Raw genomic sequence first — 15,854 nt, forward strand, 5'->3', positions numbered from 1 at the left:
GTGGAGAAGGCCTGATAAACCCCATCACAGGGGGTCCATAAGTACCTGTGGTGAAATCTGTGTGGACAATCCATCTCAATGAACCACAATTGCAATAGATCTGAGAGAGAACAGCTATTTTTCTTACCGTAACTATCACAAGGGGTTTGACTGCCCCACAATTCCAGGCCTGTTGATCCAGAGAGGTCAGATTTGCCAGTGCTCACCCAGAGGACTCTGACCTATTTGAAATAGGTACAGGAGATTCTGTTAAATACCAGGAAGCAGTCAATTTAGCTCTTATGAGCAGAAGTGGAAAAGGTTCTCTTTGTGCGCAATCAAAAATAACTCCACTCCTATTCAGTCCACAGGTGAGTACTTCATTTGAAATCCTTAGCACTCTCTGTATCGTTAGTGAAAGTGTATATATCTCAGCTCATCATTGTTTAATGAAAGATTGTATTTAGCAAGTATATAATCAAGACTCTTAAGAGTTAATGGAGGTTATACTCCCTGGCTGGAGAGCCCACACCTATATGGGGCCTTACTCTAATGCTTAGCTTATGAAATCTTTGAACCCATAAAAAAAGTTCCCTGTTTGATCTTTTTTTTTAAGATAGCCTTTATTGTAGCTATTGCATCTGCTAGGACAGTGGCTCTGAACCTTTCCAGATGACTGTATCCCTTTCAGGAGTCTGATTTGTCTTGAGTTCCCCCAAGTTTCATCTCAACTTACAAAATCAGACATGAAAATACAAAAGTGTCACAGGACACTATTACTGAAAATTTGCTTACTTTCTCATTTTTACTATATAATTATAAAATAAATTGATTGGAATATAAATATTGTACTTGCATTTCCGTATATGTTATATAGAGCAGTATAAACAAGTCATTGTCCATATGAAATTGTAGGTAGTGCTGAGTTTGCTAGTGCTTTTTATGTAGCCTGTTGTATAACTAGGCAAATGTCTAGATAAGTTGATATACCTCCTGCAAGACCTCTATGTACCCCTAGGGGTAAGTGTGTCCCTGGTTGAGAACCACTGTGCTAGAAGAGTGAGCAGGCTACAGGCTCTCTTTCCTGTCTACTCCTCTCAACAATTTTTCACAAAGATAAGATTCCTTATAGTGAGAGGCATATAGCCAAATCAGTTTATCCTAACAAAAAGAAGACTGAGGTGTGACTTGATTAGTGTATAAATTTGTTCATTGGGAGAAAATACTAGCTCCTAAAGGGCATTTTAAAGGCATAACAAGAACCAATGGCTGGAAGCTGAAGCCAAACAAATTCAAATTGGAAGTTTAGGCAAAACATTTTAACAGTGAAGATTAATCATTGAAACAGTCTACCAAGGCAAGTGGTGGATTCTCCTTTTGATGTCTTCATATGAATTTTGGATACCTTTCTGGAGTATATACCTTAAATAAACACACTTTATTGGGCTCAATGCAGTGGTAACTATGAAAACGCTAGTGATATACAGGAGGTCAGATTACATGATCTCATGGTCCATTCTGGCCTTAAACTCCATGAATCTATAAAGTGGACCTTCATCCACACCTGAAATTTCTCTCAAAAGTGGTAGTAAAATTCAATCTCAATCCATAATTTTGTCAGTATTTAGGCCTCACTGTTATTTTTTTTTGGGGGGTGGGGGGAGCTAAGTCTAGGATACTAAGAGAGCATTAGTCTTCTATTTGAATAGTTCTAAGGACATCACCCAGACTCTTTTTGGAGAAAAGAATAAAGGTCAGCCAGTCTCATCCCATTACCTTTAAAGGCAGGTTAGTCTCTGCATTGAAGAGTTTTTATAAGCACATTTCTCTAGCGGTTCCTTAAGGGCTTAGAGAGCACTCAACTAGAGCAAAGCCTGCTTCCATAGCCTGCCATAAACATGTTCCCATATTAGAAATCTGTAGAGTTGCCACTTGGAGCTCAGAGACAAGGTGGATGAGGTAATATCTTTTATTGGACCAATTTGGAGCTCAGTTAATATTTTCACAAACTATTCTTTATACCTGGCAACTAAATCAGATGCACAATTGGGTAAAGCAATTTTTAAATCTCTATTTAATTAGATTTCTTCATTCCGCATCCTGAGTGAGAAGTACTCCTTGCCAAACTACCAGGAGTATACAGAGACCATTCAAATAAATGAAGGTTACTCATCTGTAAACTGGAATTCTTTGAGAGAACCTCATGTTCCCCACTCACCTTTCCCACTTCCTGATTTCAATCTTGTACAGGAAGAGGTGGTTGGAAGGAACTGAGGCAATTGACATGTCATGTCCCCCTTTTTATAGTCCCTCCCTCTGAACTTTCAGAACAGTGAGGGAAGGTACAGGGGTGCAAGAGTGCTCCAACGTGCACAGCTATTAGGTTCCACTGGGCCAAGTTTAATTGTTGGCATATCTCAGGAGTGTAAATATGCACTGATCATCTTGAATGCTTGTTACAGGTGAGTAAACTTCTTGGTGTTCTTGTATGCTTCCATTTTTGGCTCCCTGTTTTGCATGTCATAGGTTTAGTTTCATTCAGAAATACCAGCTTAATAGCAGAGCTGTTGAAAACTTATGAATTTCACTTATTGGTGGAGAAATCCTCTGTGCAATGTAGTATTTATGCATTTTTCAATTAAGTCTATTGTGGTGTCACTTTTGAAACTCTGAAAATAGGTTTCAGGGGTAGCATGAAATCACAGTGATCAAACTTTCCATAATGGATCACAACTGTAAAGTTTTATGTGCATGTTTTGGGGATGATGTAATAATGGTTTTCCTCAAGTCACAAAATGGCACTAACTTGTGGCATGGACCAACTTCTAGGAAGATCAACTGGCTGAAGCTACTGGGCTTTCTGACTGGAAAGCCCAACTTTCAGGGTCAGCCATTTAAAATAGGGCAATCCCCTTGCAAGATTGACTGATTGCTCCCCCACACATAAAGCTTAGTTGATATTTATTTTGTTTGAAATTAAATTTAAACACTTTAGATTATGTACATTACATGACAAGGTTTTGCTCTCTGCAGTACAAATACATTTATAGCATGGTTTCAAGGTGTGGCTCTAGTATGTTGCCTTGACGGAATGTAATTTGTCCACTGTTTCGTAGAGAGTTATCATTGCAGGCTCCTACTTTTGAAGTGTGTTGTGCTCCTTTGCTTCTGTAAGTTCAGAATTACATAGAAACCTATGTTCTTTCTAATCATGTGTACTTTCCCACATGCTCCAAATGTTAGGGACAGTTTTCGAAAGAGGTGTTGCTAACAGGTCTATCCTTTTAGTTTCTGAAGCCTATAAGGGAAGAATTAAGTACGAGCTCACTTCTTGCATAGGTTAACTTTTTTTTACACGGTTAGTGTGTTGTGTTGAGCAATAAACTAGCTCTTTTTAAGAAGTTTTTTTGGATATAGCCAATTATACCACTGAACTAGAGTAAATAGTGGATTCTTTAACTTGGAGTCTTTTTAAATCAAGATTTGAAGATTTTAATAATTCAGCCACAGGTTATGGGCTATTTCAGGAGTGGGTAGATGAGTTTCTGTGACCTGCAATATGCAGGTCAGACTAGATGATGATAATTGTCCCTTCTGGCCTTAAAGGTCTGTGCTTCTACTCTGCAATAAAAGAGCTATGGCATGGCTGCGGCTGGCCTAGGTCATCTGACTTTGGCTTGCAGGACTAAAAATTGCAGTGTAGATAGTCAGGCTTAGGCTGGAGTCCAGGCTCTGAAACCCCATGATGGGGGTGGATCTCAGAACCTGAACTCCAGTCTGAACCCAGATGCCTATGTTGCAAATTTTAGCCCTGCAGCCCTATGGACCTGAACGAGTTGACCCAGACTGAGGGTACGTCTATACTACCCATCGGATCGGCTAGTAGTAATCAATCTATCGGGGATCGATTTATTGCGTCTCGTCTGGACGCAATAAATCGATCCACGAATCGACGCCTGTACTCCACCTTGGCAGGAGGAGTAAGTAGCGTCGACAGGGGAGCTGCGGCAGTTGACTCGCCACTGTGAGGATGGCCAGGTAAGTTGAACTAAGACATTTTTGACTTCAGCTATGCGAACAGCGTAGCTGAAGCTGCGTATCTTAGATCGATTTCCTTCCACCCCACCCCCCAGTGTAGACCAGCCCTGAGACTTGGTACCATGTGTTTTGTTTTGTTTTGTTTTTTTTTAATTGCAGTGTAGATATATCCTATGAGACTTAGCTGGGCAGTAAAGCTTACTTTATTTGCCAGGTATGCATTACTTTACAGGCTAGAAAAAAACTATTAAAATAGAAGCTTCTGTCTCTTAGTATGGCAACAGATTTTTGTTTTAGTTGGGGAAAATGTATCGCTAAAATAGCGAGGCAAGATATAATGTAAATATACCTGTAGAACACTTTCCTCTGCAGGTAACTAGAGTAGTTTACATGCCTGTTGATCAGTCTTTTCTTGGAAGGTGGAATTAAAATTTGTCTTTCTTTTAACAGCCTAAAATGACTACTGTGCGAATGCAGTAGAATAAATGGCGTCAAAAGTAACGGATGCTATAGTCTGGTATCAGAAGAAGGTAAGCTTTACAGTTAAAATATATGTTTGATGCTGGTGGTAGTGGTAAAAGAAGGGAAGGGGATTTTGGTGGTGGTTGGGTTTTTGTTTTGTCTTTTTTACACCCCTCCCCCACCTTCTTGAAGTGTTGATTTGTGTAGTGTCTGGAAATGAGTAACTCAAACTATTTTTCCAATAATGATTGATTAAACATATATTAAAAGTGTTTTGATTCCTTTTGGGCTGCTGCTTTTTTTTCTTAAAGGGAAAAATGTAATTTTGAAGGAAAGTGTTTTTTCATTTATTGGTTGTAGACTAAAGCATTGGTGTATATAGTCACTTTCTCATACTTTTAAAAGCATTGAAATAACACTATTTGACAGAAAAGCAAACTGCAAGGCTGAAAATAAATACTTCATTTATCTTTTCACTCACCAGTTAATGGCTATGCTTTCCCGAACATTCAAATTTAAAAAATTTTTTATTTGTATTGATAAAAGTTGACCAGATTTTTTTAAATTATCCATTATATTTCCATAATTGTGTTTCTAGGATTTGTTAACCTGTTCCATTAATATACATGAAAACTGCTAAATGTTGCTCTGTATTTTGGTTTTAAAATCTCAGCAATTTCAAACTGTATCATTCATGACTTAGTCTCCCACAATTTTTGAATATACTTTATAAGTTGAACTGCTTTTCATTTATAAAGCAGCACAGGGCTAGAATTCATGATTTCAGTGCTCTGATGCTAGGATTTAAACCAGGAAGGTCTGTCTTTTTTTAAAGTAACATGCGTTATATATGTGCTATAATTAGGCTCTAATGAAAAGTAAGGGTTTTTTTGGTTTTGTTGTTTGTTTTTTTGGTTATGGATTTAAAAAAAAAACTCTCGTTCGTTTGTAAATCAGCAACTCTTAATGTTTTTTGTTTACTTGGGATAGCCTAATGAGAATACACCTCTCATTTTTATGAGCAGGGTAACAGCAGTTTACAGTTTCAGTAGCATGGTTCACTATCCTACATACAAGATATGCAATAGTTAATGTTTTCATTGCAGTGTTGTGTTGAACCTTTACAATTGTGGATCACATGACGTTGAAGAGGCAAATCTAAAACCTTGATAACTAAATGAGATGCTATTTATAATGTAGTTTTGATTATATTAAAACACATTTCATTGTGAAATGTTTTTAAAGCACACTAATGAATGAACACTACTTCAGTGATCTTTAGTTATCCCTGTCTCCCATTATTTAGGTCTTTGCTAAAGGAAATAAAATTAAACATTTAAATTTAAAAGTTCAGGAGAGTGGAACAATTACTGACAAATAGATTGAAGCTTTAGGGTTGTTTTTCCCCCTCTGGTACTAGTTGCAGTCTCTCTTTACAAGTCTTAGAGTCTGAACATTCTAAGATAAAATTACATACCAAACACCCCCCTATTAAAATATTATTTAGGTTGTAAAGTCATGAACTTGAAAGTTTAGATAACATTGCATGGGAAACAAATAAAAATATTAATTCGATCATCTTGTGGTATGCTTTATGCTAGTCTTTAATTCCATTATGACCCCCTATTTTTTTTTCCCCACTGCACTCTGGCCATTCAGAGATCAGGATGGATGGTATTCAAAAACTGATTCAGAATTGTGTTGTGAAATTAGGCTATTGGTAGGATCTCTGCCTCATTTACTTTAGAAGTTGGAAGATATGTAAAGAATGAGGTAAGGAACTGTTGAAAGAGAGGATGGTCTTGTGGTTAAGACAAGTGAATGGCACACAGGAATACTTTATTTTCGTGTTAATATTATGTTCCTAGGCCTGCTGTGAGGAAGTTATGAGTCCTTGCAACTGCAGCTAAAGTCAATTGAAGCTGTGCACGCTCAGCTTCTCTGGCAGTAAGATAGCTGAACAAGTGAGAATAGGGTTGGGAATCAGGAGGAGGCCCTGAGATAGCCTTAGGCAAACCTCTCAATCTGGCCATCTGTAAAATGGAGAGAATAATACTGTTATCTCACTGGGGAGATAAATTCATTAATATGTGAATGCCCTAGAAAAGACAACAAGGAAATAATTCTGTATTCAGTCCAAAATCTGGATAACTTGCATTAATAAAGGGGGGGCCACACACTGAATAATGAAGATAAAAACAGTCGTTGAATAGATGCCTCATTCCCTATGTTGAAGATTTTTCAAGGGCTTGACTTGGCAACATAACATATATTTCAATAACAATCTTTAATGTAGTTTATTTTCTAGCCTCTATTTAAAAAGGGAAAAAATTATATTCGATGCAACTATAACAACCACCCCAACCCCCCATTGCATCATCTTCAAGCTTTAAACCCTGAAGCTTCCTTCAGCATGGAATTCTTCCAATTGAAATACAGGACCTGCTGCAGAAAGCTGTTATCCTGAGGTGGGGGGAATGGGCTGCTGGGGCTGTGAGCTTTGCTTGTTCTGGGGAGTGATGTCAGGGATTTCGCTGCCTGTTTTTCTTCTTCCCCAGAAGATGGAGCAGGAGTTCTTCCCTCCCCTCATGTGATACCCTAGAGAGGGGAGGAATCAGTAGGGCCATGTCTTGGGCCTTGTTTAGAGGCACCTGGCTTACCTTCCTTTTCCCTCTATACTGAGAGGCAGGGATAAGCTTCTTCCTCATATGGTGGTCCCAGAAGGAGAGGTGCAGGGCTTAATTTGTGTTGAGGCTGAGCCCTGTCACCTTTAGGTTTGGCATTTCATAGCCCTGGCACCACTTGCTACGTTGGTTATGAAAGTACAAAAATTGCTTGAGCCCCGGAGCCTCTTTCATTACAAATTTAAGCTACTGAGGAGATGGGCTTTTTGGGTTTGGGTGGGGAGAAGAGTTGTTGGGGGAAGCATGAACCAGCTCTTTCTTCCTTACTCCAGGAAACACAGTTTGTTCTTGGCGTTCCCAGCGTAGCATGTATTGTGCTGCTGTTACTTTGGTAATGGCATGGGACCATGTTTGTGTTCAGTTGTTTTGGCATGCTGTCAAAATTTTGCTAATGTCATAAGAGATAGAAGGGAAGTGGCAATTTTAATAGTTTTTAAAACTTGAATGGAATTTCATGGATGAAGACAAGGCCCTTTTTTGATCCCCCCAGGATTCTTCTCCCAGCTGAATTTCAAAGGCCTTCTGTAGAGAACAGAGGTGTTTAGAGCTTTGCAAAAATGAAATATTTTGTGACCTTTTTTAATGGAAAGAATTAGGCAACCTAAATATGAAGGGTATGGTTTATTAATTCAAACCAAAAGCTTTCAAAGTAATACAAAACTATTCACACGCCTAGTGTAGACTGCAGGGTCCCAGAGACCTGTCACTGGATATCTCTCTCTGCTCCAGGACCAGTCACAGGAGTCAGTCTCTTTTCTGCAGCTCTCCCTCCAGCTTAGCTCTTTCAGCCCTTTGTAGGCATCACTGACCTCTTCCCAAGTGGGTCTGATAATTGAACAGGGTTGCTGATTCCAGGCCCCTGGCCCTTAAAGGAGTAAACTACCCTGTTACAGGGTCATTACCAACTGTCCGTATTATATATGAACCCTGCAAACACTTAGGAGTAACTTTACTCATATGATCAATCCCATTTGCTGAGATTGAGCTGCTCAGATGATTAAAGTTATTTATGTGCTTAAGTGTGTTAAAATTCATACCCTCTATATTGTTACAATAAATGTACTCTGTGTCTTGGGAAAATGCATGTGAGCTGTTGTCTGTAATAGTGATCTGGAAAAGTATCATTAAAGTATCGTTACATGCATCTGATGAAGTGGGTATTCCCCCACGAAAGCTTACGCTCCAATATGTTTGTTAGTCTGTAAGGTGCCACAGGACTCTGTCGCTTTTTACATGATCTGTTATGGTGACTAAGTCAGAATTTCCTTACTCATATGAATTTTAAGACTTACCCACACAACTTGAGGTTATAAATGTAGCGGGCACTTACAATTGATGCTTATGTTCCTCTTTCTGAAATATTTATCTTTAAATAGTGATTTTACTGCTTTGTTTCTGCTCAAAAGTGACTTTCCCAGAAAGTTTCTGCAAAATTAGGTCAGCTGATTTGAACTTTGAAAAAGGTATATGCATGAGGAGACTTAATCAGTATTTTTCTTTTTTAAGATGGAAGTTAAAGTAAAAATGCTGGAAGTTTAAACAGGAGAGTTGGCATGGATGCAACTTTGAAAACAATGCTTTTGCTTGAGGAGAAGGGGAAACAATTGGTTTTACTTAGAGAACCCTTTTAAAATTGCATATGTAGCTATCAGAACATGTCCTTAGGTCTACATGTGTATACTAATACACTGAATTCACATACCACAACTTGAATAGATGAGTACCTGCAGAGAAACATTTCCCCTTGAAAGTCTGAGAAACTTGAGAGAACACTGTCAACTTATTTTAAACCAGGGTGGATAAAAATCAATGATATTTAAAATAAATAAATAAATTGGATTTTTTAAATTTGAACCAGATTTTTTTTGATAAAATGCTTTTTGAGGAAAAAAACATTCTGAAGATAGATACATTATAGCTCAAAGATATCTCATCATGGAATAGGGATTATAAATTATAATTCTGTAGTATGAAACAATATATTCATGTCATGCTTAAGAAAAGTATTGTAAATGAGTTTTAATAGTTCATGTTTTGAGGACCCAATCTTATACATAAGCTTCTGTATAGATTATTTAGGTTAATCTTTCTATCTACCAAATAGGACTCAGTGCTCAGTCTAGAACAGGAGTGGGCAAACTATGTCCCATGGGCCAGATCTGGCCCATGTTGTCGCCAGCACCATGTCCCTGCAGCCCCCAGGCAGGAGGGTGCAGGGCTCTGTGCATTGCCCTTGCCTCCAGGCACTGCCCCCCACATCTCCCATTGGTTGGGAATGGGGAACTGTAACCAATAGGAGCTTTGGGGGAGGTACCTAGAGGCATGGCAAGGGCGGTGCATGCAGAGCCCACCTTCCGCAGGGACCACAGCGCTTGCGGGAGCAGTGCGGGGTCAGGGACAGAGCAGGCATGACCCTGACCCTGGTTATGCTCTGCTGCCACCCCAGAGCCGCTTGAAGTAAGCGGGACCAGAGCCCAAACCCCTCCTGTACCCCGCCCCCAAATTCCTTGTCCTAAGCCCACTGCCTGCACCTTGCACCCCAACTCCCTGCCATGAGCTCCCTCATATACCCCGCACCCCAACTGCCTGCCCTGAGCTCTGCATACAATTTCCCCACCCAGATGTGGCCCTCGGCCCGAAAAGTTTGCCCACCCCTAGTCTAGAAGATACCATCAGAGATGCTTAGTTTTGCGGTTCTCAAACTGTGGATTTGTGTTTCCAAAGATCACATGCTTATTAACAGCAAAAATATTTTAAAATAAGTAATGTATAGAGGTGAGAAATGACAGACCTCAACCTTACTGTCTCTCTGCAAATGTGTGTACACAGAGTCAATCCCTTACCTCTCTCTAAAAGTGAAAAGTTTCAAAAAGTTCAATGAATAGAAGACTGTTGGGGGTGGAATAGATATGGACCAGGAGAAGTCTAGAGATAAATGTGAGACGGGGTGGACAAGCAATAGAAAGAAAAGTGAAACTGTTTGAGCAGCATATTCCAGAAATCTTGAGGTCTTTCTGAGTGTAGCCTTCATTGATTTGAGATCTACCATACTATTCTCTCACTAGAAGGGAGAACCTATAATGGCAGCAGGCTGTAAAAGAGACTCATTTTGGGAATATTTTAGTGAAGTTCTTCTGCGTGTGGGTAAGACAGGCATGCGTGCAAAATGCAAACAGTGCAACAAAGAAATGCAAGGCCTGGTTGCCCGAATGAAACAACATCGTGAGAAGTGTTCCTTCTCAGGAAGAAGCTGCTTTGGAAGATGATGAAAGGAACATGTCTGAACATACAGGATCTTCAGGTTGGTAAGCTTTATTTCCTACTTCTTTCTTAAGGACTGCCTGTCTTCCTTCTGGACTATTCTTGAATTCTCACGTTTGAGCAAAAAATATAGTTGTTACCCAATGGTGCTATCATTTTAAATGCAATTGTGATAAAAAATAAATAACTGAAATAAGCAGATCTTCCTTTTACAATTTCACCTTTAAAGTAGTACAGAGTTTCAGTGAATGTAATGAGTAATACTAAATGAGCAGTATGGTAATATAATTAAATAACTGCATTGACTTATTTTGTTTAGGAGAATCCATCCTCAACTTATAGCATTCTGAAGAGTATCCACGTTCAAGATTGCCATCACTTTCTATAATTTCAGAGTTATCTGCAAATGACAGTGTTTCAGTCACATCATGTATGTCACATAGCCACAGTATATCTGTAGCAAAATGAAAAAAAAATCTTCATCATCCAGAAACAACCATGGATATCTTTTGTGATAAGAACCAGCAGATTACAAAAAGAGGTAATTGATTAAAACATTGCTCGGTTTGTTTATACAACAAACTCTCCTTTCTGTATAATTGAGAGCCCACACTTCATTAATATGGTTCAGTCATTAAGACCAGGATACAGTCCACCCAGCAGAGCAGATGTCACAGGCAAATTTCTGGATAAAGTGTACAAAAGAGAAATTGAGCAGTGTGCAAAAGGTCTAGAGCAGTGATCGGCAACCTTTGGCACGTGGCCCATGAGGGAAATCCACTGGCAGGCCGAGATGGTTTGTTTACCTGCAGCGTCTGCAGGTTCAGCCAGTCGCAACTCCCACTGGCCAAGGTTCGCTGTTCCAGGCCAATGAGGGCTGCGAGAAGCCGCGCAGGCTGAGGGATGTGCTGGTCGCCACTTCCCACAGCCCACATTGGCCTGGAACATGAATCGCGGCCAGTGGGAGCTGCCATCGGCCGAACCTGCGGACACTACAGGTAAACAAACCTTCCAGACCCACCAGCAGATTTCCCTGCCGGGCCACATGCCAAAGGATGCCGATCCCTGGTCTAGAGGGTGAAATTGTTAACCTGAGTCTTGATGGGTGGAGCAGTGTCCACAATGATCCTGTTGTACGTGCTTGCTTGTGTGACAACAGAGGAAGGGAATGTCTTCCTTACAGAAACAACCGATACATCAGGAAATGCACACACAGCAGAAGAGGTGTTGGCTATGACATGGGCATCCAGGAATCATCCCTCCATAATGCCAACTATAAAACTTCAGAGCTAAGGGTGAACCATTCAAGAAATATGTTTGCTGCTGATGTTTTAAAGAAAGTCACACCAGTGAACTGGTGGAAGTCACTTTATCACTTCAACAGACTCTGAATCCAAGTGCTTATCTCCCTTTGAACAGCAGTAAGTTCTTCTGCCAGTGTAGAAATAATATTTTCTTCCTTTGGACTAATTCATTCTAAATTGAGAAATCATTTGGGACCTGAAAAAGCAGGAAAGCTTGTTTTTTCTTTTTCTTTTCCAGATTACAAACAGGAAAATGACAGTGAAGACAACCGAGTTAGCTGCAGAAGCCAACATGTTAAGTTTCTCACGTTGACCTGGCTTGTGTCATCAATTTAATTTTTGGTTTTTTAATATTTCATTTAACTATTTTAATTAAAAACAATTTTAACAAAAACAAACCTGATTTTAAAAAACTTGAATGTTTAACTAAATAAAAAAATTTGTATGCTTGTTTTGTTAAAATATTGTTTGCTGTTGAAGAAGATAAATCCAGAGTACATAACCTTGTTGTTTTAGTTAAATAAAACAATTTAAATGTCTGTCTGGTGGTGATCTCATCCTAATACAGCATGGCAAGAAAATCCTCCAAATATTAATGATTACCTGTTGAACTGGTAATAGTTCATCTCCCAATAATTCATAAATATCTGCTTCAGTTACTTTTGGTAAATGAAGTAACCAATCATTCATTTTCTGATATAGCTGTAAAAACTAATCTGAAAGTTTTTTTCAGAAGAAATCACTTTAAAAATGTGTAGTGTGTACCTTCTAAAAATGAAACCTACATCTATCTTTGAGGTGTGAAGAATATGTATTAAGGTTATAACAACCAACGAGAATACTCTTTTATGTAGAAATCCATGATTAAATAGTGATTTTAAATCAAATCCACCCTGTTTTAAAAAATTCCCATGTCCACCTGAGCACATTTTCAATTGTTCTCCATTGCTTCCCCCCCCCCCAATCAGTTCCACTATTTATAATGCCCTTTTTAGCACAGGGGAAATTAATGGTCTTCAAAGAGAAAACAGCATTTGACTTATTGCTAATTTTGTTGTGAAATACACAAACTTTGACAGAGTTTTTCACTAATTTTTGTTAACTAATAGATACAAAAATTTTAGACAGGCATAATTTTCAAGTTAATCTTTTTAGGTGAGGAAGTTGAATTGGCACTGTGCAAGGAATTTACAAGATGCTCAGCAGATTATCTCTAGATTGTCTTTGTTCTTAAAGGCCTGGGGAATTTAAATGCAAAAATGTAACATTAATATAGTGTTAAGATTGCAAGATCAGCATTCAGTCATAAATTCTTAAAGTTAAGGTTTATCTTGAAATGTTAACGTGCATACTGTATCTAATATTTGTGTTCCTCTTTCCTGGAAAAAGTAGGTCTTAGTGAATTAACGATCGTCATGAATTGGGCCTTGATCCTGCATCTGATTGCATGTCAGTTAAATTTGAGTCAGTGCAGCTTCACATGAATACAGAGGTTCCCAAGTACTCATTTGCAAGTTTGGAGCCTTACTTTATTATTAGTGTGTATATATAGTAAAACATACATGATGTGCAATATGGCCGTTATGGTATTGTCAACCCAAACATTCAAATATTTGTGATTCAGACCTCAAAATCATTAATTTTTTTTAAATCTCAAGTTCTTTATTTGCCTTCTAGTTTTTAAAACTTTAGGCTACCCATATGCTTGAAAATTTGACCCTTCTTTGTGAATAGCCACAAGAGCTAGAAACTTACTTTGTAAAAATGAAGACTGACTGAAGAAAAACACTCAGTTTAATCGGACTCCTGATAAAATGGTTAGAGTTGACAACACTGGAAGTGCTGTGAGGGCAAACTTAATTTTTTTTCAGTTTCATAGCTTCTGAGTGCTTGACCTTAACTTTGTATTAGTGGGATTTTTGTATATAAATATCTCCTTTCTAAATAGTTGAATCAGAATCCTTTCATGCCAGTGACCCCTTCTGTTCCAGTTTGAAACTGGAAGAATCCAGCTCTTGATATTGACTGATTAATGCATCTTTTGAGGATCAGGAAAACTTTTAAAACTTCATTAGTTTTAAATCTCCCTTTCTTGCTGTTTTTTAAAGTGAATGTGTTATGAAGAATATCAAATGTCTAGAAATTTCAAGAATGTACACTTGAAACACAGGGTACTGAATGACATTTAGGGGAAGGATAAGAACACATTTTGGGCCCTAGCTATGTCACAATGCTCTTTCAAGTTGTTAATTGTAGATTTATTTAGCAAAAGGTAAAGTTTGCATAGATTATGGTGAAATTAGGATTATATTTATATGCATTTTTAATTTTTTTGTTTTAAATTTGTAGTATATTTTGCATCAGTGCCAAATTTGTCCAGAACTTGGCAAGATAAAAGGAAAGCAAATAGCATAATTTTGTTATGCTTAAGGGAATTGTATACAAAGCTCCTCCACTCCATTTTTGACATCAGTCAGCCAAGTCATGGGTGGCCCTGGCACCAAAGAAGTCTGTGCCAAATCAATTGGGTTTGTGACTACACTGTATAAAGACTTCAATGAGTACTAAAATTACATCAGCTCAAAGAAGCAGTCCTTCTGGTGCCAAACATCATCAGTGCCAAGGCTTATTTTTGCCTTCTGAAGAACTTGTTGGATCTAGGGGTTTCCTATGTACTGACAAGATCGGATACTGAGCTGGTACCAGCTGCTCTTTCAGTAACAGATAGCTTTGTTCTGTTGGAACAATTAAAATTTTAGCACCAGGAGAGTATCAGAATCAGCTTTAAGAATACTGCTGCAGCACTCTTTCTGGCATAATCTCTGAAGTATCTCTGACTTTGGGGCTGCTATGTTACCCTCAGACATAAGGCAAAGAGAGAGAGAGTGTTAGGGGGACTTTAGTTTTGATATCTTGGAACATTTAACGCATAATTTAAGGTCAAGTTAAAGATCAAAGTAAAATCTCAAAATTATGTTCTAAAGAATATGTTGTATAGTTTAATAGCAGACAAAGAATAGAGTATCTCTCAAACTGTGGCTTTCTTGTAGTCTTCTGATGCTGCCAGAATAGGCTTGAGAAATGTGGGCAGCTGAAATACCAAAATCTAAGGCCTGGTCTACACTGGAGCCGGGATCGATCTAAAGATATGCAGCTTCAGCTATGAGAATAGCATAGCTGAAGTCTACGTATCTTAGATTGACTTACTTCGAGTCCTCACGGCACAGGATAGATGGCTGCCACTCCCCCGTCGACTCCGCTTCTGCCTCTTGCAGCGGTGGAGTTCCGGAGTTGATGGGGAGCGTGTTTGGGGACTGATCCCTTGCCAGCAATCTGGTGGGCAGTGTAGACATATCCTAAGGTGTGTCATTAGAAAGAGAAATAGTGCTAGTGAGGCCAACTGGATGCATTCAGACCCGTACTAACTCACTGGTCAAGAAAGAGAGGACTAGAAGCCGTTGCCTATTCTTATAGGTATAATTTTCCTTTGTAATGAGTAGATCAGACCTAAAATGTAAGTTTCATGATTTGTATAATAAACATGCTAGGAAAGACCTGAAGAATAGCTCTGTGTAGCTTGAAAGTTTGTGTCTTTCCCCAACAGAAGTTGGTCCAATAAAAGATATTACCTCACGTACCTTGCCTCTCTGATACTAGAAAAGAGTAAACCTCAAACAGTGTAATGAATAAGGTTGACTGATTATTATTTTTCCTCTGGCAATGCTTAGATCATAGATATCTATGAATATGTTTATTGTAAACACTTCAGTAACATGAATTATTGCACTTTGAAGGTACTTTTCCACTATTGATCATTTTAAATATTTCATTATTTTCATAATGGTAATTGTCTACTTCAGAGATGCTATAGAGATGTAAACCTCAGTGAAATTCTAGTTCTGTGAAATCCCTCAAAAATTTAACACTTAGTGTTCTCACCAAAAAACAAACAATTCACTAGTTAGTAACTTGAGCACCACCATTCGAAAGTTTTAAAAATGTTTGTTTAAGGCAAAGTTGTTCTTTGAGCAATGGTCTCTATATGGATTCTAAACGAGGGAACGTGTGTGCATAAAAGTTGTTTTAAATTGCTTTGTTTGGTTCCCCTATGTGGGAGACAGTGGGG

General features: G+C 38.5%; 1 protein-coding gene across 3 annotated transcripts in view; it reads left to right on the forward strand.

Moving 5' to 3' along the window:
• The window catches only part of PHTF2 (putative homeodomain transcription factor 2), a 163,434-nt gene that overhangs the window by 21,107 nt on the left and 126,473 nt on the right, over positions 1-15,854 (forward strand). For 2 of the 3 annotated variants that reach the window (XM_030557903.1, XM_030558087.1), the window contains exon 2: positions 4,468-4,547. In XM_030557903.1, the coding sequence (XP_030413763.1) occupies positions 4,503-4,547 (45 nt within the window). In that variant the 5' untranslated portion in view covers positions 4,468-4,502. Of the gene's footprint in view, positions 1-3,975; positions 4,018-4,467; positions 4,548-15,854 lie in introns of those variants that run through there. The other variant, XM_030557996.1, reaches the window with a different exon arrangement.

Source organism: Gopherus evgoodei, chromosome 1 (genome assembly GCF_007399415.2).
Source record: "Gopherus evgoodei ecotype Sinaloan lineage chromosome 1, rGopEvg1_v1.p, whole genome shotgun sequence".
In the NCBI taxonomy this organism is placed as follows: domain Eukaryota; kingdom Metazoa; phylum Chordata; order Testudines; family Testudinidae; genus Gopherus; species Gopherus evgoodei.